Here is a 25,130-nt window from a genome sequence, read left to right as displayed (position 1 = left end):
GAAGTCTTTCCTAAACCCATCAGGCTACATTGTTCCTTTTGATGGCCAGATTCTTTTCTGCATAAATGAGAGACAAAAAGCTCCAGAAGAGAGTCGGAGATTAAAAAGTTATTTCAAGGCCGAAGAGGGTTGATGGCATAAGGCCCGCCAGCGTTGAGGAGTAGTGCTAATGACTGATGTCCTTGAGGTGATGATGAATTCATTCAGGCGGAGGCCACACTGCGGTGTCTAATTAAGAGAGAATGTGGACACGCATACACAGCCAGCCTCAGTGCAAATGCAATAAAGTGTGGATGTGTTTGTGCTGGTAACGCAACATGACTGTGGATGGTCATCAAGTGGAAGAGTCTCTGGAGAGGGAGAGTGGATGCCTCCAGTGTTTCTCTCTTTTGAAAATGTGGCTCTCATAATGCACTGATTAATATCTAACGCTTCTCTACAGTCTTGCGGGTTCTTGTATGTAGATGGGCACTGCGGGACAGAGGCTCTCGTTTCTTAGCAGGAAGATTCACATGTCCGTGGGCGCCTATAAAGTTTGACAAACAGATAAACAGTAGACTGATGTGAAGCAGAGCTGGCATTAATGGAACAATAAAACAAATGTAGACAGCTTTCTCCGATAAGCATGTGAACAACTGTAGACTTTGGGGCTGATTTTTCATTACAAAAGCGGCCCTCCAATTTTGTGGCACCAGCCGAGGGACCTCTGTTTCCTGCTCTGCTGCGTGCAAAGCTATACCATAAAGAGTTGATTTGTGAATTTGATGTATTAGATATGAAATGTTTATGGCTCTCTTCCTCAGTACTCCCTGGTAAACGAGCCTCTGATTGAGCTGGTCAACCCCGGGGCCAGCGGCTCTCTCTTCTACCTGACCAGCGACGATGAGTTCATCATTAAAACCGTTCAGCACAAGGAGGCCAAGTTTCTCCAGAGGCTGCTACCTGGATACTACATGGTGAGAAGTTTAATGTTACTTCATTACAGTTCATGTGAAAATTGTTGCTGATTGGTGTCTAAAACCCGCTCGGTGTTAAATGAGTGATTACTCATGAGATGCGTCAGAGGCAAAAATGAGATGGAGTGAAAATGCCCTTTAGCTCCTGCACTAGGAGCCTGAATAGCAATTCAACTTGACTGAGGACAGTGGCAGTTGCATAGATAAAAGTCCAAAATTTGATCAGTTCATTTTGTTATTCATGTTTTTATTTATTGCATCCACATTCTGCTTGACATCAGTGAAGCATGGAGTGTACATGGTGCCAAGTTTTCCACATATGGAGTTTAAACCATACGCAGTCTTCCCCTTCCAGTTAGTCCTCTTCTGCAGCAATTCGCCACTTCTATTCACCGCTTGCTATTTTTAGATATATCCTTTCATAGAAGTGCTGTTCTGACCACTTAAACTTGTGCTCCAGTAGTGTGTTTTAGATCTGATCCACTGTGTCAAAACGGCAACCCTTCACTTGAATGTTTTCTTTTTGGAGAAGAAGGTAAAGTCGCAGGGAACCATATCCGGCAAGAATTGAAGGTGTTGAGCCAAGACTTTGTTAATGTGGAAAAAAAAATACACTCACAAAATTTTGAGTTGTCTATTGAATGTTTTCCCTCAGCAGTCTAACTTTGGGAGACAGTTTGGACAACTCCTTGAATGTTATAGCAAAATCGAAAAGCACGCTCACTGGGCACTATGTGCCATTCCACTGAAAACTGCTGTGCTCTGAGCCGTAACAGAAGACTCAGCACTCTTCTTGGCATGAAAATCAGATATGTCTGACACAGAAGTTTGCTCTTTGCACAAGTTTAAAGTCCTCTGCAAAGGTCTATTTTTTATTTTTTTTTAAATCAGCGGAGCTACAGATTTTTTTATAGTAGTATAAATACTAAACAGATGGTCCACAATTTATAGCTCTATCTACAAACACTAACAGAGCTCCTTATCTGGGGTAGGTACGTCACAGTTATCTGCAATATAATTCTGACCATGCACAAATTAGTTACCAAACTGCTTCCTTTTATCCCACACATTAATATATCTTTTAAAAAATGCACCCAGTCTACAAAAGTCAACGTCGTTGCGACCCCTGTGCTTTCTCTAAATTCACAGAACTTGAACCAGAATCCACGCACTTTGCTTCCCAAGTTTTACGGCCTGTACTGCATCCAGTCTGGAGGCATCAACATCCGATTGGTGGTGATGAACAATGTGTTGCCTCGCTCTGTCAAAATGCACTACAAATACGACCTGAAGGGATCCACCTATAAGAGACGAGCGTCCAGGAAAGAGAGAGAGAAGGCCTGTCCGACCTACAAAGACTTGGACTTTCAAGACATGCACGAGGAGGGGCTTTACTTTGACGCCGAGACGTACAACAACCTCATGAAGACTCTGCAGAGAGACTGTCGGGTAGGTAGTTTTATGGATGTTCTTCTCACAGACTGGCTTTGAAATGGCAGTCGTATCATGACAGGAAGCTCTCTATTGTTCCCTACAACAAATAAGGAAGTCTAGGATGATCTCATTTTGGTTTCATAGCACGGCGCTTTCCTGGTGAAATCCTTTCAAGCTGGAAATCTTAGTCTAGTGAGAAAATATATCTTTTTAAAGGGTTGGTATGTATTCTAACACCAGCAACATGCATCCTTGTAACTTAATCACATTATATACTGCTTTGGGATAATAAGTGCGTATCCTAGATGGGACGAAATATTTTGAAAAGAGAATTTTCCTTGTCTTTGCCACAGAGAGAAAGACAATGTGTTCAGCTAAACTTTCAGTTTGCCTCGGGTCTCTGTTCTTGTTTCCTTGCACGGCTATGTTTCACTACGTGACAGCTCTCCAAACACTGAATGTGATTAAGGCATGATCCTGGTAGCGTGAGACTCAGAGCCCTGTCCAAAGATAGTCTTCCAATCTAAAGGCTCACATTCTTCTCTGTATTAATGCAGACACCGTGAAATTGTTCAACTGAAGGAGGATAGTTTGAGCTTAATAAGAGACATGAGCTGTGCTCTGGCGATTCACCAAATCTTTAAAAAAAGAAAACGTTATGCTGCAAACACATAAACTTCATCCTTTCATATCCCTTTGTCTGTCTGCATTACATTAGTTAGGAAGAATTGTTGCTAGTCATGGAGCCTGATGGATCGTATACAGTAAATTTTCAGATTTGTGGGCCATAGCTGTGATTAAATAAGAAGCCTCTAGGTTTTAAAAAGCAAAAGACACAAAACTTAAGTGGTACTGATGTCTGCAGCCTCTGTTCCCCTCCCAAGGCAACAATTCAGGCGTTGTGCACCATAAACTCATAAAACAAATGGCTGTATATTAAGCTTTTTTACATTAGAGCTTTCTGAAATGTTGAATTAAGACCCTAATAAAGCACTAAGCATACATAACCTTTGGCTCATTGTCGGTTACAGCAGAAGTTTCCATTTGGAAAATACCCTTTCTAAACACAGAGAGGTGGCATATTTGTGAAGCTATTTATACACCATGATCAAACGCTAGATAATCAGGTTAGAGCAGACCTGGGCATCGGACAGCCTCTAGTTAGTTGTGCTTTTATTTTAAAGTCACCTTTGGGGTTTTGTTGTTTGTTTTTTTAAAAAGCTATATATGTACATGTGTGCAAGCAAATGGAGCTTCACTGTGAACATGTTCGTGGAAACACTTATGAGAGATATGATACGATATGTAAATGTCAGCTCGCACTAAAAATAAAATAAAAAGACAGTTTCAGGGTGTAGAGTTTTTTTTAACAAGACATGTATGTAAGTATGTATTTACTGAGGTCAGAGGTAAGACTGTGTGCTTTGCTTGTGGAGAGCTCATTTGTGTGTTTGAGGAGTACAATTTGAATCGCCATTCTGAGACTAAACACACAGAGATGATTTTGAGTGTTTCTCTTTGGCTCTGGGTGAGGGCTGTGTCAATCCCACCCAGTGACAATTACACAGGCCAGTTACTTATTCTTTTAGGTAAATCCCAAGTATATTACAGAGGAGCTGGCAGGAATGACCTTAGTGAAAGGGACTGTAACAGGGAGTGATTTGTTCACAGATAACTGGCAGACGTTATGTCCAAATCTGACAAATTTCAGATTTGGACACTTTAAAAATGATTGAAGGCAGATTTAGACAGAAGTAACTGAACTGAACCCAGAACTGAAATTCATATGTTAGCATTGTACGATACAGCAGGAGGTGTGTAACTTGGTGCTAAAAATTAACCATGTTCATAACTAATAGAGTTAATTGGGGGCGAGAACGCTGAACTGTTTTTTGCACATAGGCTACCACACAGCTGTCAGGTGGCTCAGCCTGGGGAAAGAGTATGGGACCTCAGACCAGAAAGTCAAGAGCATTATGAGAAGAAAGGCACAGACTTTCCAGAGCTCTCAGATGCAGAATAGAAGGCAGATCTTGCATTTGCTGTCGCTGTGACTGTCCTTCACATTTCAACTTTAGACACTGAATCTGATGATTTTAATGCACTTATTTAAGACCAAAGCCAGCTAGTTTTACTACACTGGAAAAAAAAAAGAAATAAAAAAACACAGATTAATTCATTTACCTACAAGCAAGATGGCAACAGTATTTTGTATAAAGTTAAGTCTTGTGCAAAAATATGCGCATACAGTTCAGTTGTTTTGGGGAATGTTGAGTAAATGGTGATTAAATGTTGACGTTTTTACTGTGTCACATTTTCATCGTCTAACTGTAATGACGACTCTTTCTAGTAGCACTTTATAAAGAAAGAAAATTAATAAGTAAAATTGAGTTGGGCTTTTTGGTGTGTCGCTTCACAACAGCCCCAGCTTGTCATGTGGTCTCTTGGGAAAGTTAATTGCCCACTTATGTTTTTAAGGGCCATTTCAAAGTGCAGAAAATCTAGACCTCAATCGTTGTTTTTGGGGGGAAAAAAAATGTTAACAGCCTGCTGTATTTAACCTGGAAATAGACCTGGATGTTACAGCAAGTGTTGATGGGTACATCAGATGAGTTCAGGGAACAGCAAAAGAAAGACTTCCTGGCAAAGTTCCTGCTGAGTCGTGCCAACCTGCCAGACCTGGCAACCTCGTGAGGCTCCATATAGCTAACAACTTAATGACTTCCCTTACACCAAACTTCGGGTAAATGATTCAGTTTTTTATTTGGAAGAAGAGGAAACAAACATGATGTTTTTATTGAAAGAATTAAAGCTAATGAATAGTGGGATGCTGTGTGTTTAAATCAGCCTATTATGTAACACAATCTGTGTCCTCTAATTTCTGTATACTCAGAAAACAAGTAATGACATGGGTAGCTCAGTTTTACAGAAAATCTTTTGCTGCATTAGTTTGTAGTTTTTTGTTCCTCTTTAGGGGAAATTGATTCCTCTTACAGGATTGCTGCATGAACAGGTGTGATCACCTCTTGCTTTCCCTCCTTTTAAGTCAAACATTATCTCGAGTTTTGCGGTAAATCTGGGTCTTGTGATGTTGACTTACAGTCAGGCTACCATAAACTCAGAGCCTTATGTAATCTCCTCAGGTTAGAGTGTTTCTCATTATCATTAACCAGTGTGTTGACTTTCTCAAAGTTCTGTTTTCTTAAGCACACTGACACCGACATCCTCCCTTCTGGCTAATTCAGTGATTTCTTAATGTTTAACCTGGCAGCGCACGCAAGCAGTTCACAAGCTCAAAGTACAACAGAGATGCACTGGCTGTCTGTGTGTGTATAAAATTAATGTATATAGTTTATAAAACCTATATGGTGTATGCAAGTTGGACTGTTTTGCAGCAGCTGTTACAGAGACTGTGCTGTATAGTTTATTGTCATGGCTTCCTGCGTTTGCCTCCTAAGCGGGAAGCAAAGTGCCCTCTAAGCAGAATCTCTGTCCATTTCCATGAGTAAGCAGCTAACCCCGTCACCGCAGGAGAGGCTGCGGACCAGAACGCAGAGTAAGGGTCGGCAGAAGCTAAGCAACAGGGGGCATAGGGGGCTTTGGAGGGAACGAGGAAGTGGAAGAAAGAGTTGTCCTTTAATAGCTATGATAAAAAAAGTAATGTTCAGCTGTTTTTCCAGATCCTGCAGGGAATGTGGGAATGTGGAAAGTCAGTTTAGATAAAAGAAGAAATGGTGTTTGAGCAATGCTTGTGACATTTCAGAAATAACCGATACGAGAAATGTGCTCTCTTCTTAAGTCTCTCCTCTCCATTACTCTCCAGCTCCCCTGATACTCCCCCAAATGCCAAAACAACACGAGGCATTAATAATTCATGCTGAACTCTACTCTACAGAGAGAGTGAGACAGAGAGGGTTTATTGTAGAGTGTGTGTGCATCTACCAGTCTGACTCTGTGTGTGTGTGTGTGTGTGTGTGTGTGTGTGTGTGTGTGTGTGTGTGTGTGTGTGTGTGTGCGTGGTGAAGAGCATTGCTGTCACATTACAGTGACTGTGCAGTGAGGCAAACATAATGACTGTGATGCTGAAGATGAAATCAAGCTGTTAGGAGACTTTTCTTCACAACACATGCTTGGCTGTCAACACTTTGTCATCTTGTGGGCAACTCAGGCCAAAAAAGCATTAAGAAATATACACTTTTGGCCACTTTATTAGATACACTTGCTAGTACTGGTTTGGCCCCCTGTATGCCTTCAGAAGTGCCATAGAATAGCATAGATTCACAAAGGTGCTGGAATTGCGGGATTTGAGTTGTGGCTTTTGTGACCTCCTCAGGTGGCGGGTTGGTGTTTGTTCCTTTCTGCCCCATCACGACTTCTGCGACAAACCAAGCGTTCTTGAACTGGACTCGTAGTCGGTGTATACTTGGAAAAAGTGCTTCAGCTTGCTCAATGAATAGGGAACACATGTATTTGTGTATTATTGATGTATTAGTGCAAAGTCGGGCGGCTCTACTGGCTCAGAGCTGAATGGGTGGAGGAGCGCTTTAGGCTAGACTATGATGAGAAAAATCGAATTTTGTTGAGGATTAAGCTTTGCTATGACAAAGCTGGCGTCTCACGGGAGCTTTAGAGCAGTATTATTATTACTTTCACTATGAGACAAGAACGGTTGTGTTTGAAAGCAGGAACTAAAGACTGTACCGGTATGCCCCTCAGAATAAGTCAGATTAAAAAATACAAGGAGAAATTTTGCATAAATAACACACAAACGTGGGTGTTCTCTGTCTGCTGTGATGCTTTGATTGTCCGTCGGGGAAAACTGGGGCCCGGATGCTCGGTCGTGGCTTTCTGTAGGCAGCGTGATGTGTATGGCTCTATTCAAAATGGTTGCTGTTTGAATAGGCTGGGGGAGTTTGAGCGAGGGGATGCAAATAGTTGATATGAAAAAAGAGAGGGGTGGGGGGTGATCGGTGAAAAGGCCCTGTGTTTGCTTTGAGTCACTCATTAAGTCTGCTTGCAGTTGTGTGCATGAGTGTGTGCCGCTTTGGCTTTAAATATCAGCAAATGCTAACTTGATTTACAATGAACACTAATAAAATCTTCTGACTATAGATAACTTCATTTTGCTCTGGATTCTGGGCCATGACTGTCTTTGATTATGTCAGGTTTTTTCTGCAGTAAATATAGAAATCTTTGTGGGAATGCATAGTGTTAAAGCATTTATCTGGTTTATTCATTCATGTTTAGACAGCCTGTTTCATCTGATTTTTCATCCCATATAAACACATTAAAGCTGTCGAGGGAAGCGCGATTTATGACTCGAAAGCTCAACTGGCATTGTTTTGACCTTAAACGAAGGCAGAGTTCAGCGGTAGGCGTGGCGTAGCTGCAAGCTCGATCCCATCAGAAGATGTGTGTCATTTTTATTCTGCCGACTGTATTTGCAAAAGCAAATGGCTTCAAGCTAAGAATATTAAACCGTTACCATAGCTTGTCTTATTTTTCTTGGTTGTTTGTTTCAGTCTGGGTCATAAAGTAAGCCTCAGTACATGGCAGTGACCTCAATCCCATTCCCAGAACAAGCTCCCACCTCACTTTCTGCCCTTTTCCTGCCACAGGGTGGCTTTTCTTGAGCGCTGGGTTCCCATAAAGTCAGAGGGTTTATGGGAAGCTTGGTAAAAGGCTCCTCAGACGGGTCGGTGTGTAACACTTGGCTCTCTGTGGTGAAACACCTTGTGTATTTGGCTCTGAACAGGTTTCAGCAGAGATTTCCTGTTGCTGGCTTTCTGGTCTTTCATCACCCGACACACTTTTGACTGAGCTGGGTGATGAAAGTGTTTTAGGAAGGAAACAACTCCCTCCTCATGAGAGTCTAGTAGAAAACTTTTCAAAGTTTTGAGAGGTGGGAGATTGAATCATGTAACTATATCCAGATTGTGATATTGAGTGAACTCTTTTTATTTGTAATTTGCAATAGGTGCTTGAGAGTTTCAAGATCATGGACTACAGTCTTCTGCTGGGCGTGCACGTCCTGGACCACAGAGAGGGGGGCGAGCAGGGTCAGGCAGGGGGTGATGGGAGGAGACCCGTGGCTCAGAGGGTGCTTTACTCCACCGCCATGGAGTCCATTCAAGGAGACGGCAAGGCTGCTGAAGCCCTCACCACTGATGACACGTGAGTTTATTCAGCCTGGGGGGGCGAAGCACACACACATGCACACACACATGCACACGCACACCTCCTCTGTTTGTCTCCTGATGTCCACTTTTTCCCTCGCAGACGTTACACAACCTTCCACAGAACGCTCGAACACACAGTCGGGCTCTCGCATAACCATAGCTACAAAAATACAAACACTGGTCTGCATATTTACAGCAACACACACACACAAATGTAAATACTGCAGGAGCCTCTTTTACAAACACTCGTAAAAAGTGCAGAGGCACGTTTGAACGTTCATTTGAACTACAGCTGCTTTCTAAATGCTGCCATGTTTTGGTTTCTGTCTTCTTTTTCAGGATGGGCGGCATCCCAGCCCGGACACACAAAGATGAAAAGCTGCTCATCTACCTGGGCATCATAGATATTCTACAGTCATACAGGTACTGATGCTAATGAAACTGAAAAACACTGGATTTTTACTGCCTTTCCTTCTTACTTTGTCTAGAAAATAGATTAATATGTTGACTTCTTGTGCCACGAAGTCTTATGAGATCCAACAGCCTTTTGGGTCATCAGCTTTTCCTACTCGTGGTGCTTTAAAAGCATCGCATAAACCTTTGTGAGCCTTGTCGGCATCAGACTCTTGACAGCGAAGGCGAAGTCAGATCAGGTCAGATATGATGAAAAGGCAGAGTTTGTGTACTTTTGCTCTCTTAAAAGCTAAATGTTGCTTAACTTAAAGGCAGAACTTTAAGTTGAGCAAAGCTTTGCGCTGCACCCAGAGGGAAAAGTGAAACCTTTTAGGTTTGATCGGGCATAAAGGGGAATTTGTTGTATAACCTTCGTAACAAGGCCTCTTTTTGTTGTGTTTCTCCTGCAGGTTCATTAAAAAGTTGGAGCACTCATGGAAAGCCCTGGTGTACGATGGTGTAAGTTGATAGCCTGCTCAAATCTGATGGAGCAGCTTTTATGAATGAGCCTTTTATTTTGTTACGTCCTCTTTAAAATTACCCGTGGCTGTCTGATAAAAACCTGACTTCTTTTTTTTTTTTTTTTTTTTTTTTTTTTCTTTCCTCCCTTTCTGATTTGTCCTCAGGACTCCGTCTCAGTCCACCGGCCCGGGTTTTACGCCAGCCGCTTCCTGAAGTTCATGAGCACACGGGTCTTCAGGAAGACTCAGCGTAAGTCAGCTGACTGATCATGGTCATGTGAAACTAAAGGAGGAAACAAAATGTGGAAAGCTGGAAATCCCGCTCTGGTAACAGGAATGAAACTGTAGGCAGTTTATCTTATGAATTACTGGGTATTTTGATGTCACTGAAATGGCACTGGGTCTTTTAGAGTTGGCTATTGGATAAGCTTTTGAAGCACATGATCCGTAAACTCCGAGATAGGAAAATAGTTTTTTAATAGTTTTATCCGTAGCATCTATTCTCAGTGTCCTGGGTGTGGCTGTAGGTGAAACCAGGAAGCTGTTTTGGAACATCAAATATAGAAACAAATGTTACCATGTCGGACCCCCTCTGTGGAAATACATATGGCTGAGGCACTGATTTGAGGATTTAGCTGCGCTGTTAACCATTGCCAAGTCCCGACAGAGGGAGATGACAGGAAAGGATTTTATTTCACGCCCTGCTCAGGAGGCAGAATAAGAAGTGGCTTAGGGGACATTTGTGTCAGCGTCATTGTGCATTTTAACAGTTTAATAGCTTCTAATTTTGGAAGCAGGGCATTGAAGTTTTCCTCTGTGTGAACACTGATTTGATTTATCTCCCCCTAATTATTGCAGTTTTTGTCTCCCTCGCCTCCAAGTCCCTGAATATCAGATTGTGGTCCTTTACCTGACTCATGTGCTCCTTTTTTTTTTTTTTTTTTTTATTTTGGCTCCACAGCAATTCGATTCTCCCCTTCAAAGAGGACCCGCACTTCCATCCCTGCTCTGAAGTCGTGCTCACAGGAGATCCTTTCATCGCAAGCGGATGAGAGGAACGAGGAGGACAGGAGGGACCGGCTGGTAGGAGCGCGCAGCCTCGCCAGCCTGGATGGACAAGGTACACAAAACAAGAGTTTGACAGATCAGCATCTGTGCCAAGGAAGTGGGGGTGGGATTGGTAGATCATAAAAAGCACTTGACATTTTACCTTAATCCTCGCCACGTCTGCCTCTTCAAGCTTCGTTTTGCGGCTTATTAGAGCTTTTTAGAAACACTCGAGGCCACTAAAGAGCTGCTTCCACTCAGCCATAAAAATGTTGTCCTCTCAGCACTTCCCAAGAGGAGGAAGCAGTCAGTGGTTGATGTATTGTTTGGCTTTGATGGAAATAAACAGAGGTTACCTTCCTATTAACATTACATCAGTTACAGTATTTGTGTGTACAAACTGTGTATAAACCATCCTTAGATTGAGCTCCCCCTACATTCTTACATGATAAAGCAGCTACATCTGTGTGATCTTTGTGTTTGATAAGGCGAGTTATTTAGCCAACAGCACACCGGAAGAATTGTGGGTGTGGAGCAGAAAGATAAGTCACGGGGGTCATTTGTCCTCTCCTCTAATCGAGCCCTGCCCCAGCTGTATCTCCAGCTGTGATGCAACAAACTATAAATCCGTTTGGGTTGTTAAACTTTCCTTCGCTCTTATGGTCACTGAAGGGGTCTCGGGAAGGGCAGGAAATCGGTTTTCACTCTAAAGGGAGTGGCTCGTATGTCAGTTTAACCGGAAGCATCTAAACAAAGTGTGTCGCACATGCTGCTGCTTTGATCTGAAGTGGGCTGGACCAGCGAAAATCCCATTTCTGTCAGTGTAAAGAATTTTATCTACATATTTAATCCATTTCCATCTCAATATGAGAAAAAAAGTGTGTGTTTAACAGTATGTCTCCGTTTTTGGTTTTTTTTTTCATGATAAAGAAATTCGGCTGTAGTTAATGAAAGAAATCTGTCACTACGACTCTTTGGCCTTTAATGGTAAAAACAAAATGTGTAAAAGTACAGAATTGTAGTAGCTCATTTCCCCAGACTGCCCTGTAATGTTTAATTCACAGAAATGTCTATAGGAACTTGAATGTCATTCAGTCATTTATCTATTACTTCATTACTTTGGTGTCATATGAATGGCTGTGGGAGGGGATCTTTATCAGTAGGACATCTGTAAAATGTATGAAAATACAGGTAAAAGTCCAAAATTTATGCTCTGCTTCACAATCTCCAAAGATGTCTCGTGGGCTGGATCAGAGTCTTCGCCTTTTCGATTCTGGCCCCTAGGCCTTATGTTTGACACCCTAATCTAATCAGTTGCATTAAACTCTCATTCGCTGCCTTGTGTCGATGATTAGGTTTTGAAGTCTGCAAAGACACGGCAGAATTACAGGAAAAACATACTCACTTTTCCTAGGATACATCCAGTGTCAGCTTTAGATTTTATTCAGCTCAGCTTCCAGGAAATGCTTCCTTTTAAGGGGGAACTCTGATTTTACAGCGTTTGGTGTTCCCACACTTATCTGGAGCCGAAGTACTCAGCCTAAAGTTGTAAAATGTGTGGGATCGCCCAACCGTAGAGGTCAAAATGCGCTTACCTGGATTGTGGAGTTTGAAAGTCTGAAGGCACAGGAGTGTTTATTGTTTTACTGTTTTATGGTGCGCTCTAACATCAGGCTGTTGTGGCAGATGGCCGCCCTCGCTCTTCCTGTCGCCAAGTGTTTGCTCATAGTTAGATTGCTGAATCGTTAGGTTTTTCTCTGTGATTTTGTGGGGCCTTTCCCGTCACTAGGAAGCATCTTTAGATGACTGTTTGTATTTATTGGCACCATGTAAGTTAAAACTGAGCGCACCTGAGATAGGAAACCGTCACATGTTTAAAATTTAGTTTTCTTTTTTCCTCCTCAGCCGTGTTCGGTTCATATCTGCGCCCCGACATTGTCCCAGCCAACCCATCCTTCTACGAGGGCTCCTCCATGGGAACTATCTCCACCTCCTCCATCTTTGTAAACGTGGAAAACCAAACAGAGGACAGGTACAGTGTCTCCTGTGTTGACGTTTCCTTGTTTTCCTACACTCACATGATCCTGAAATGTTAAGCTGATCACCTTAAACCATGACGCAAGGCCACGAAGAAAAGAAGGAAGTCACGCCTGACATGTACACTCACGCACATGCTCGGGCACTCCCGCCTTATTGTTACCTGTGCGTCTACGTCACACGGTCTTATTGGTGACGTGCGTCATGGAGCATGTTACTCACTTAGTTTGCCTGCATGCATCCAAGTACACGTGCACGCTTCATAGACAACATATGAATCAGGATGCGTGGTGTTGTAGTGGATGCCAGGAAAACTTTTATTTGATTGGACTCTTGTGGCAGGAATGACTTTGGATGGCTCAAGCGTCCCTTAATGAAATGCTTTAATGGCACAGCATTGACTAATAGTTGAAACCCTGATTTTTAACACAATCAGAGTGTTACATTAACAGGTTTCATTGTGACTTTTACCAGTGTGGAGAGAGAAAGTGTGTTAAAGCTTTATTTCCTGTCCTGCTAAAAGCCTCTAAGCCCTGCATCCCCTGCCCTTTGCATTTTTTTCTTCCCTTCCACCTTTCAGTGCTCCTCCTGTCCAACAGTGTCGAGTTCAGCTTGCTTTCTGAGGCTGCATTGTGTGACTTGCCCGGTCTTGTCCCTTCATCAGTCACCTGCTGCTGCCCTGACATTGTTCTGTCAACTGTTTTTATAAATATTTAAACAGCAGCTTTGACACACTCTTACTCTGTGCCATTACGCTGCACAAATACGGTGACAAAAGAGGACAAGCAGCGCTGTGGAGACTGTATATCAGCCAACAATAATCCCTGTCTGACAGCCGCTCTGCCTTTTATTTTAGTAACACACTTTTGAAGTGTCACGTCTGTCTATCTATCTATCTATCTATCTATCTATCTAGAAAAAAAAAAAATATATATATATATTTATATATTTTATATATATATATTTATATATTTTATATATATATAAAAATTTTTATTTATTTATTAATAAAGCTGTAGCTTATCCGTATGTCTCACATCCATCTGTTATCTCTACAACTATAGCAACATGCTGCTCTTGTTCTAATTGGATTACATCTCTTTGAACCCCTAACATAGTGTGTCATATGTTAGAAAAGGGCAAAAACACATTCCTGAATTTATCAGGAAGTCTGCTGATGTGCATATAAGGGAAAACGATCTTTTGTTGCCCCCTAGTGGTGAACCAGAGACTGCAACTAAAGGCAGGATGAATTTTGCAGTACGAATGTGCGAGCTACGTTCAAATCCATTTATCTGACTCCTGTATGGATTCAGTCTAATAGCACTCTATTTCAGCATTACGCTTTTGATCCATTTTTAATAAGTCCCTCCCCCCATTCCTCCTCGTCCAATTCAACTACTGCAAGGAATTTCCAAGATCTGTGGGCTGCGCGTTAGCTGGATCTCATTCGTTGAATGCGTACATGCATGAAAAAGAACATATTTTCTGTCAGAGTGCAATATGCTACAGTTTTTATTAGAAAGGATAGAAAATTGGAATTTCTGTGGATGTAAGTTCCCTCCAGTGGAAACCAAAATGAAGGAGTTAACTTTTTAGGTCTGTAATTTCCTGGAAGAAATCTCTTTTAAAGCTCACTTGTATCTCTTACTCCACATTGAGAAATCTGTAGGACTCTCTCTCCCAGCAATTCCTCTCAATTTCAACCTCCCGTTTGGCGTTTCTGAGACAATGAGCCTCTACGTCCCGACACCAGACAGGTTTCTTTGTCTCTTTACGTCAGAGTCCGCAATAAATCTGCGGTTCGTTTGTTAAGGGGTTTTTTCCAATCCCTTTTCCAGCACTGTTTATACAGCTGCCCTGCTCTAACCGGGGCTTTGACGCAGATGATAAGCTCTCAGGTCCGTCTACAAGTTAACGTGCGACCGTGTTTTTCAGGGATGACGTCGCATCCAGCTCCACCTTCACCCTGGAGGACAGTGCCATCTGCCTTACGTCGGAGCAGAGCACCATGGACGTGGACATGGATCGAGATGACGGATCGGTTCTTGACGTCTACCTGGTGGGTTCATTTATTTCAGGTTATTCTTGTTTAAATATTGACTAGGCTTCAGCTGGATATACTGACTTATTCTCTTTGTTTCACAGTGAAAGGAGCAGCTTTACAAACATTCATTTTCTCCTGCCAAGCATAAGACAATCGCCACACCCCCACTGGACAGGCCATGCTGGCGTTTGACTCACTTTCAGTGCTGCTAGATCCATGTTACCACTTGTCTTTGCCAACACATCAAAAAAAGTACTGAGATTTCCACTGGTTGTTGGACGAAAAGTCAAAGTGAAGGAGATCTGCGAGGAACCATGCAACATACCGTGTCACGTGCTGTACATCAGACTGAGCTTTGGGAACATGCGTCAATGCCGCGGCACCATTAGGTTTTATATGTGTGTACTGTTTTCAAGGCCTACAAAACAACTTCAGCATATTTGAGGAGATGGTAGATGCAAACCATTCATGTGTTTAGATGTTTGGTTTGGGTTTTTTTTCTTTCCCTGCTGTTCAGAAAGACATGAAGGACACTTTTACGATTCGCGACTGCTTTAGTTGCTGTTAAAATGAGAAATGTTTACACTGAATTTATGGTGGCATCTTTGTCCCCAATGAGGAGGGACGCCGCGTTGTCAAACGAAGGACACAAGTTGGTTTTGTAGCCGCATCCAACACCTACCAGGAAAGACTCCTGTGAACAGACTAGATACTGAAGCTGCCGAGGCCAAACCCGAGGTGCGATCCGGTTTAAGCGGCCTGCATTTTTTCCTAACTGTGCCGCCCGGAGAGGAGCGTGAAGCGAGCAAAGACTGCGGCCAGGCCTCGTCTGAAGCCCGGAGCAGGAGGCACTTTTGCCATGTTATGATTTCTGTAAGACAGATTTCTCCAAGGACACTGCTTTAGGCGGGTGGGCTACCTGATAGAAGCACAGATGTGTGAACATGCACTTTTTTAAAAAATCTTTATTATTCAAATGCACACTTGTTTTGTCGTTGACACTACATGTACAAAGACAATGAAGCAACACTGTAGATATTTTTTTTTCTGTTTGATGTGGAACTACTAGTTTCATGAGGTTTGCGTCATGACTGAAGATGCTTTTACTCAGGATATCCTTTGATACTGAATAAGTGTGTCCTCTTTAAGTTCAAGTTCTGAGACACTCGGTGGCGGTCCAGTACCGCTCCATCAAAATCATATCCAGCTATAAGTGTTTGAACTCCACGATCACGTCAGTTGAGACCATAATTTATTATGTAAATCCCAATATTTTACCATTTGCTGAAAATATACTTTCATCGCTGAATGTATAGACAATGCGTATTTATATAAAGAAGAGACTCCTATAAATAAAAAATTTAAACTCTGTGTCTGCCTGTGAATGCTCAAAACATTTCATGTCATGCGTTTGCAGGTCATAGCTGTGGATGTTTAGGAAGTGGCGGTCTTTAGTGAGAGTATGGGTAGAAACCCTAGGCATGCAAACACGGTGGTAACACGTAAACTCCACGTAGAAACGGCCGTGACCTGATTCTGTTCCAACGCTGATTATTGCGGCTTTCCACAGAAACCAGTTTCATTGTCACGCCAGTGTGAGGAAAAGAATACTGTATATTAACTTTAATTTACAGAACATTGCAAAACATTTACTGTCAAATAAAATTTCTCATATACAGTTTAAAAATATACAAACTATTTAAAATACAGACAAAACTGAAATCACTAAATGCATTCTGCTCATGTAGCTACAACACTGTGCAAAACGTCTGCAGCCACGCCTCATTTCGTGACATTTGCCTCCAGATTTTCTTGTAATTTTTTAAAGTGGTTTTCAGAAATGGCTCTCTGGGCTCTTCCAAAGATTTTCTTTAGACATTGGCTGCTTTTATAAAAAAAAATTTAAAAAAAAATACAATTTTAATTTATTTTAAATACAGTTTCAGTCCATTCCTTGTACCCGACCATTTTCAGAGGTATGGTTTTAGTTTAAGCCTTTTAACACTCATATGAAAAAGGCACCAAACCAAAGTTAAATGCTCCTCATCGCCCAAGCTATATTTCTTCTGACTGTTTCTGTCAATAAATTCAAGTGTTTAAGAGTCACAAGTGATAATTTATTTGACATCTAGAGTTTTCTCTGTACAATACACCGTGTCCACTGTGCTCTCTGAAAGCTACTTTATAACAATATTAAAGATTTCAAAGCTTTAGGCCATCAAACTGCAAAGAGTCGTCACGAGAGGGAGGGAAGAAGTGAAAGTGTTCCCACCTCATCAGTGCTTTTGCTGTAAATATCAGTTTAGGTTTTTTTGTTTGTTTAATTGACCTTTAGTGAAGTTTAGCAGTACCAAAAAAGGAGAAAAAAGCAGCTGTAATATTACCAATTAGAGCAAGACCCCCCCCCCAAAAAAAGTCAGGAAATGGATAATCAATAGAAATGCACGAAATAATTTACACAAAAAAAAAAAATCACCTCATGAAATTCTTGTGGTTACATACAAAAGCGCCCATGACCAGCATGATCTAGCTAAGATCATAAACAACTACTTTTGTTTTAAAGCTCGAGGGGCATCTGAATAATTACAGATTCTGTAGATCTTACCTCGTTCACTTCAATAAAATCAATCCAATCTCAAAAAAGAAAAAAAATCATGAACTTAGTTAAACTTAAAAGGTCAAAGATGGTATGCATGGTAATTAAATTAACCCAATAAAACAAAAATATACAAATATAATTAATTATAATTATAGAAGATGTAGCTGCCAGTCAAGTTGTGCTTGGGGTCCTGGTTACCTCGTTGAATTCAGAAAAGGATGGGCTTCCCAGCGGTTTTCTCCTGGACGTAGGAGCTGAAGCGTTTGAGGAACTTGGGATACTCTCTCTTGGCCACAGGTCTGAGGATTGATGCTGGAAACCAGCCTCCGGGGTTCACTGCAGTCACACAGAGAAATATAATCAGGAAACAGTGTGTTCCCGCTGACTTATGATAAAACTATTAATAATAAACCTGCACAGGCAGCTGTGTGGGATGCCCTCTGGCGGGACGTGGTGATTTAATATTTATGTTTTTAAATGAACTCCCTCGACTCGCACGGCATCTCTGACAATAAACTGGCTTATTCATCCTGCAGCGCTGCTTTATGTAATAACCTGCTTGTCTGCAGGGGCAGAAGTTGCAGTCTGGACTACAATTTCAAAGTAATACCCCAGGCTGGGTCATCCTCGTGTCAAAACTCCAAAATTCATTTAACAAAAACAAAAAAGGGCCAAAACAAAGAATGGCATGTCAGTCATTCAAACGAATGAATAACCAATTCTATATTTTCTTTGATGGTCTAACAAACGCTTCCATTAGACTGAATAACCAAACATTCAGACATTCAAAGTGTGCTTTTCTCATCTGTCGTGTACAAAATCTAGTGATACATGTGAGGACTGTAAGACTAAATAGAGGCTTTGTTCTGCTGTCTGCTGAGATCAAATCCAGATGCTCTTAAGAGGCACTTACCATTGGCAACATAGCTGACCCTGCACGAGATGTTGTCTCTGCTGATCTCTTTGTCGCCCTCTGGTGGACTAACCAGCGTTTGGCAGATCATTGCAACATTAAGTTTGGCACGAACACACCGGTTTGTTAGCTGAAAGTGAAAAATACATGAATAAATAAATAGGAGTAAAAACAAATTAAATCCCCCAAAACAGACACATATCTCACTGTAACTGATATGACTGACAGACTTTGGTTAACATTGTTCTCCCATTTACTCAATAAGGCCTTGTTTGACAAGATGATGTTTGATACTAACATGAACTAGATGCACTGTTACAGCACTTGGAGGTGTGAAGAGAAAAATATGCATAAGCAGTATTAAACCTCAAATGTAAGAGTTGTTCTTATACCAGGAGCAGTGCTTATGTCTGTTTTCAGTCATCCAGGTCATGGCACGCTTAAGCACTCGAGCTGAAGGCAACTGGACGTGTTTTTACTTTCATTAAGATTTTTCACATCTCATCAGAGAGTCTTCTTCAGTCATAAAGGCCCAAATATTTAACCTCTACTGGGATTGGCCAGAGTCGCCTCTATTTTTTGAGGCGACTGAGGTCCTTCAACATCTGCCGGACAATGCTTGGGATTTTCTACAAGTCTGTTGTGGCCAGTGCGATCCTCTATGCTGTTGTATGCTTGGGGAGTAAATTGAGGGTTGCTGATGGTAAGAGACTCAATAAACTGATCCGCAAGGCCAGTAATGTTGTGGGGATGGAGCTGGACTCTCTTGAGGTGGTGTTGGAGAGGTGAATGTTGTCCAAGATAAAGGCAATGTTGGATAATTCCTCCCACCCACTCCATGACATGCTGGTCAGTCACAGAAGAAGTTCAGCAAGAGACTAAGATTACCAAAAAGCACCACTGAACGACACAGGAAATCATTCCTGCCTGTGGCCATCTCCCTGTACAACTCATCCACTTAGCACACTGTATACTGCAATAGCTACACCCCTTTTGCACATTCCCTTCTTTCTTATTCAGATATTTATCAATAAGTAACTTATATGTATGTATATATTGTGGTATTTCTTACTTTTTGTAATGTCTGTCTTTGTTACTGTTTGTACTGGAGCACTGTAACCAAAATAATTTCTCCTAAGGATCAATAAAGTGTTCTGATTCTGTTCTGATTGTCACCTTGGGGGTGGTCCTGAGAGTTTTTGACTCACCCTGTCATCATGTCAAAAGGAAAGATGTTTCACCTTCACAAACCTAAAAAGAAGTAAAGCTGCCTTTAACTCAAGTGCTTAGCACTGGGACTCTGCTGTAACCCGAAGTAATTGTCTTGTGTATGACTTTATGAGCCTCTCACATGATTGTGCTCGGGATCATTGTCCTGTCGCGTGACCCAAGCTTTAGCTGCCAGTGTCAGATTTGACTCTATAATACTTCATGAGTTCATGAAAGGTGCTCAGGTTCCTGTGACTCCGAAACATCATTCCTCCACCACTGTGTCTGACAGTTGGTTTGATGTGCTAATGCTGATATGCTGTAGTTTTAAAACTACTTCAGCCTGAAATATACATGTATACTTATTATTATGATTATACGACTATTATTACTATTTTTGTTAGGCTGTGAGATGGGTTAATGATTAGCCGTACTGTTGATTTTCATGCATTTTTTGTACAGTGTCAGATTTTTTCACCAAAACAATTACTAATTGGGAAAAAAAAGAAAGAGAAGACTTTAAGTTGGACACACACACACACACACACACACACACACACACACACACACACACACACACACAATTATCCAACATCAGTAGCGGCACTAACTTATCAGTTCAGTGACAAGACACCCCTGCAGAAAACAGAAGAGTAGCGCCATCTGGTGGACAAATCTAAACATTTTAAATTGAAGCGAATTTCAATAGCTTTCAATGGGGCATTTTTTGGCCTTAGATCAAATGTGGATGTGCATAGCCTAACCATTTTAAGCTAATTTAAGGAGTTGAGACAACTATTCTAAAATTTAAAAAATATATCTTTTGGCAAATATCAGCTATATTCATTCAGCACAGCAGAAAATAGAAAATAAAAGAAATAAAAGAAATAACAGAAAATAAAAAACTGAATGGCACAAAATGTCCTGAACATCATCTATTAATTAAATGAACACAGCACAACAGTCTAGCGCTAAAAACACAAGGGAAGCCTCTGAGGGTTAATCTTACAGGTACATCATCATGCTCCACAGAGATGTTGCAGACGATCCATGTGTCGGGTTCACTTTCATTTCTCGGTGGAATCATCCTGATGACTGACAGGAAGAGCACATCTCGCTGAGCGACAGGCCACACTGTCTAAAACAAAGGAGACACGTGATCAATTCAATCAATCAAAAACAGGCTGTGCAATATAACTGATGAAATGTGCATTGTGTTTCACTGTGCAGTGTGCACTCAGTATACCTTGTGCGTCTGGTAGACAATGACGGCATTATCAGAGAGCTTTTCCACAACGTGGAAATTTTCAACGGTGGCTGTGGGAGGGAGAGTTCACATCAGGTCATGGCAATAACACAAGGAAAGTCAAATAGTAATAATATGTTGGACTAAAACACAGATCTTACTCTCCCAGTCCAATCGGACTGCAGTGTCCCAGAAGTAGTGGCAGACCTCATGTCCAGTTACCCCCTTCACAGCATGTGTCGCTTTGAGGGGATCCAGGACGATGCCGTTCTCCTCCACTTCCCTCCTGTATACCTGTTACACAGCACCACAGACAGAATATTATAAACACACTAACAACTTCACCCGTTACTAAAAACTAAGATGATTTTTCTCAGGCTTTTAAAAGTTTTAAATCACTGTGTATTTCAGCGGCGTATTTTTTCACTGTAGCACAAATAAGTTACTACTGCAGTACATTTTAAAATGTGAATGAGATTTAAATATTCACAGCAAACAACAGAAATAATTCATGTTTTCTGTCCTCACCTTCATCGCCCCTTCTTCTGCTACCAGTTGCCAGTTGGCACCTCCACCCTCCTCCTGGATGGAGTAAGCCATGTGATTCTGCACAGTTTCCTCCACCTAAGAGTCAGATATTATAGCATTACAGTATTTATATGCCTGAGCGATCATCACACCTTCTACCTGTGTATTTAGTTTTTTTAAACAGAGGTGTTGATAAAAATAAGAGAAGCCATGAATCCCAGAAATGTCTTAAGCAAATTTACTATCCAACTAAATAAATATTACACACTTGATATTGCTTGGGTGTGTTCAAAACCTCAACAACGCGTCACGGTCCCTGATTTCTCCCAGAATTTTGACTTCCTGTATAGTCAGGTGGTGCTATATACTGAGCGCAACCTGACTCTGATCCTCGGAGCACAGGAAACGTTTGTGAAATCCTGCAGGGAGTGGTTTAGCAGGCGTTTATGTGACGTTCCCAAACACAGCACTTGAGGGCTGAATCAGTGAATGTTATCTGAAGCAGATGACTGATTAGCTCGATCGAGGACGAGGAAGGAGAGTGGATATAGAGCTGTACATCGGAGAAAGATTTTAAAAAGAAGAAGGAATAAACTACAAAAACTGAAAAAGACTCCACAGCAGGAGAGCAGAAGACACATAACAACCCCAAAAAAGTAGCATTTCATATGAATCTGTACTTTAATATTGCAGTGAGCACAAAATGATGTGATTAAGATTAAGGTCAGGTATGTCAGCGTCATCAGCACCAAGAAGACCTTGATTTGTACAGGGATGATAAGACAAAGATAAGAGCAGCAACTTGTTACCTTAAATTTTAACAAAGGTGGACAGGAGGAGGGTGAATAGCACAGAGCAAACAAACATAAATATGGTTCGCACCTTGTTGGCAAATCTGTGTGTGCCGATGCTGGAATATTCATGACCGGAGGAAGCTGAAGGCAGTTGAACTTTCCAGACCGTCCTTGACTGGCTCTGAGGGAACGAGCAGATGAGTTAAGATGAGAAGATCAAGGAGACAGAAATGGGTTTATGGAGGCCATGAATGAGAACATTGAGACAGCAGTGAGGAGGGTGACAGATGGGTTCAAGGTGGTGTTGCTGGGCTCTGAGACCCTTCTCGTGATGGACAGACTGATATATGAGTTTAGAGAAGAGTCTCTGCAGACTATGAGTTCATTTAAGTTCAGTTTTATTTGTCATATGCAAGTTAGCACAGGGTCAACATTGCAATGAAATGTATGTGACGAGCAGAAGACAGTCACTCAGCAGTATAGTACAGTAAAAAAAAGAAAAACATTGTAAAAGAGCAAAATATTTATAAAATATAGTAAATATTTTGCTCTGACTATGATGTTCACATACAACAATGTGTTCTATAATGAGAGTAGGGAGCAGGTGGAAGAGAGCCTGGGGAGGTGGAGGTATCCTCTGGAGTGAAGAGACATGAAAGACAGTAGAAGAAAGACCTAATATGTGTGTGTGAATGAGAGGGAGACAGGTGTAACAGTGAAGATGCAAGGAGGAGGCAGCCTAATTTTGACCTAAAATGAACAGTAATTAATATAATATTATAGCTTGAGTGTTTAATCATAAGAAAGTTTTGCACAGGCCTCTATGCAGTCCCCCAAGAGCTACATTTCAGTCTAAAGGCCTCAGTTAGCATGTTAAATGTTAAAGTTCACGACAGTGCAAAAACACTGAAAGAGTGTGGCTTGTTTGGAAGGGTTGCCACAAGAAAGCTTCTTGTCTCTCTCTAAACAAAAAAGGAAGAACATGGCTGCACAGCTTATCTGAACAAATCACTAATAAGACCTTTGGACAGGCAAGACCAAAGTGGGAATGTTTGTCCATGAAGAACTGCACTGTGTGTGTTGAAAGCCAAACACAGCATATCAATAAAAACATCAACATAGTGGTGGTGGTGGTGTGATGATTTGGGGTTTGTTTTACAGCCACAGGATCTGGCCACGTTACAGCCAGCCAAGAACTCCTCTCTATAACAAAGTCTTCTTCAGTCAAATATAAAAGTATTTGTCCCACAGCTACTGTAAAGCTTTACCCGCATGCAATTTGACAATTATCTGATGCAAAGCATCAAATCTACAGCAGAATGACTGGAAAAAAGAGAAGAAAAATCAAGGTGTTGCAATGGCTCAGTCAAAGTCCAGAATGAGCTGCGCATAAACAAATGCCCGCAAACCTCACTGAACTGAAGCAACGCTGTAAGGAAGCGTGGACCAAGGTTCCTCTATAATGATGTGAAAGGCTGATAAAGTCATACAGAAATCATTTTGGGACTTCAGGTTATTACTGCTAAAGGTACTTCTAGAAGCTATTGATTGGGGGATGCACTCAGTTTTCCACAGGACTTGACTTTCCTTTCCACGTGACTGTTTCTGTTCTACTTTGTATCTTTGTCCATTAATCCGTTTGGATCTTATCTCTCCTTGTCTACACGAAGAAATGCTGCCATTCCACATAACAGCTAATCAGCGAAGAAGTAAAATGGTTAGATTATATTCAATAGTTTATCCCAGTCCAATTAGTATTATTCAGATCTATGACTTAGAAGAAAGGAATTATAGCAAACTAGCTAAAGTATCTGGACTTTGTTTTTTTAATTGCTGTGTGGATAAACTAACAAATCAAGTGTGGCTACCGGTGAACTGTAATGCTAACAACAGAGTAATACTATTAAAGTCAGAGGAACCAAACACAAACAAACAGGTATAAAGGGAGGTGTCGGCATTCCAGACAACACAAAATAAATAGAATGTGTCGCATAACCAGGACACAGAGACCTACTGTAACTGGATGGCTGCAGGTCTGCACAGGGATCCATCTTTGAGTCTCCTGCTTCAGCAGCTGTTTCTTCTTACTTTTCCGCGACTGCTTCGGTGAACTGTGCAACGAAGTCCCGGTACTCATTTTCTAACTTACTCTCTGAACAAGTGTGGGTAGGTGTGTCCCGCTCCTCGTGTTTGCTCTGTGACTGTTTCTATGTCTCTACCCCACACACCCGCAGTTAAACTTCACATACATAACCAAACACTGATAAGTTTGTGGTTGATTGACTCAGGTAGTCTAACTCACAGGAAATACTTCCCGGTTTACCTTTACGCACAGAGAGAGAGAGAGAGAGAGAACTGGTTTGTCGAGATCAGCTGAGATCAGGACATACATGAGGAGCTCTTTTAAAGGCACAGGCCAATCAGTGTCAACATGAACAGAGAGTGTTACAGGACCTCAAACTGTCCACTTGTTTCATGTTTACTGAGCAGTGACTGTAGGAGTTGAATTTCATAACATGTTTACAGTAGCCGCTTTTATCCGGATAGTTGGATCATGGAAAGGACCGGGGAACTGACTTTTCCTGTTTTTCTTGCTGCCTGGACACAGGCTACAGTCTCTTTTTCCTTTGGATGCGATCTGATTTGCATTTTCAGCAGGCGGACCAACACCGGAGCTAACTTGCATTAAAGTGTATGTAGTGTAAAGTATTCACCGCTAGATGTCAGTAGTTATTCTTTCTAATGTTGCCATGATTGTGTTTAAGGACTGATGAATAAGTAAAATACAGACTACAGCTGAAAGTTAAAAAAATAACTACCTTTTATAAAAAGAAGAAAAAAAGAATATTTTCGAAATCTGTCAAAAAACAATCAAACAACCTGATTAAAATAAAAATGACTGCATTAACTGAACTTAATTCAAGCTTTTTACCCACATTTGAAGCCACTGAACGTCTCTGAGAAGTCAGAAATTAATCAAGTATCACATACAACCACTAAAATTAGTGTTGTTCAGGAATGCAGTAACAATATTCAAGCATATTCTGGTGGAATAACCATAGTAGAAACAAAAAATTTTGTAACAAGCAAAACTTAATTTAGGACTACTTTGGTAAACCTGACATTGGAAGGTGGTGTGAAAATGTAAACGCTCTACATAAATTACACAGATGTGATACAATGCAGCTGACAGTAAAAAACACAAAAATATTATATACACAGAGATA

The 25,130-nt window shown here is 41.3% G+C and overlaps 2 protein-coding genes across 3 annotated transcripts in view; one reads left to right on the top strand and one right to left on the bottom strand.

Annotated features, from left to right (window-relative positions):
- The window catches only part of pip5k1bb (phosphatidylinositol-4-phosphate 5-kinase, type I, beta b), a 31,312-nt gene extending 15,327 nt beyond the window's left edge, over positions 1-15,985 (top strand). For both annotated transcript variants that reach the window (XM_085475233.1, XM_085475232.1), the window contains exons 6-15: positions 804-956; positions 2,106-2,405; positions 8,368-8,564; positions 8,909-8,992; positions 9,433-9,481; positions 9,649-9,733; positions 10,445-10,603; positions 12,436-12,562; positions 14,506-14,629; positions 14,716-15,985. In XM_085475233.1, the coding sequence (XP_085331359.1) occupies positions 804-956; positions 2,106-2,405; positions 8,368-8,564; positions 8,909-8,992; positions 9,433-9,481; positions 9,649-9,733; positions 10,445-10,603; positions 12,436-12,562; positions 14,506-14,629; positions 14,716-14,718 (1,281 nt within the window). In that variant the 3' untranslated portion in view covers positions 14,719-15,985. The remainder of the gene's footprint in view (positions 1-803; positions 957-2,105; positions 2,406-8,367; positions 8,565-8,908; positions 8,993-9,432; positions 9,482-9,648; positions 9,734-10,444; positions 10,604-12,435; positions 12,563-14,505; positions 14,630-14,715) is intronic.
- A 225-nt stretch (positions 15,986-16,210) lies between these two features.
- Positions 16,211-24,245, bottom strand: LOC146696893 (ceramide transfer protein-like). Its single transcript, XM_085475234.1, has 8 exons — positions 23,918-24,245; positions 21,992-22,084; positions 21,110-21,205; positions 20,743-20,875; positions 20,582-20,652; positions 20,345-20,473; positions 18,127-18,256; positions 16,211-17,549 (listed from the first exon to the last, which is right to left on the bottom strand). The coding sequence occupies exons 1-8, from the start codon at positions 24,038-24,040 to the stop codon at positions 17,422-17,424; spliced, it is 903 nt and encodes a 300-aa protein (XP_085331360.1). The 5' UTR covers positions 24,041-24,245; the 3' UTR covers positions 16,211-17,421.
- Positions 24,246-25,130: the final 885 nt, after the last annotated feature.

The sequence above is a fragment of the Copadichromis virginalis genome, linkage group LG12 (genome assembly GCF_057382275.1).
Source record: "Copadichromis virginalis isolate Kocher_CV1m ecotype Utaka linkage group LG12, C_Virginalis_male_GT1.1, whole genome shotgun sequence".
Lineage (NCBI taxonomy): Eukaryota > Metazoa > Chordata > Actinopteri > Cichliformes > Cichlidae > Copadichromis > Copadichromis virginalis.
This window is presented reverse-complemented; position numbering and strand designations above follow the sequence as displayed.

Bases quoted from the DNA above. Each gene is read 5' to 3' on its own strand.
- LOC146696893 (XM_085475234.1), bottom strand. From the start codon at position 24,040: ATGAGTACCGGGACTTCGTTGCACAGTTCACCGAAGCAGTCGCGGAAA. The intron at 22,085-23,917 runs GTAGGTCTCTGT...TCGTTCCCTCAG, and splicing joins CCTGCAGCCATCCAGTTACA to AGCCAGTCAAGGACGGTCTG. The intron at 20,474-20,581 runs GTATACTGAGTG...CCTTTGTTTTAG, and splicing joins TTGTCTACCAGACGCACAAG to ACAGTGTGGCCTGTCGCTCA.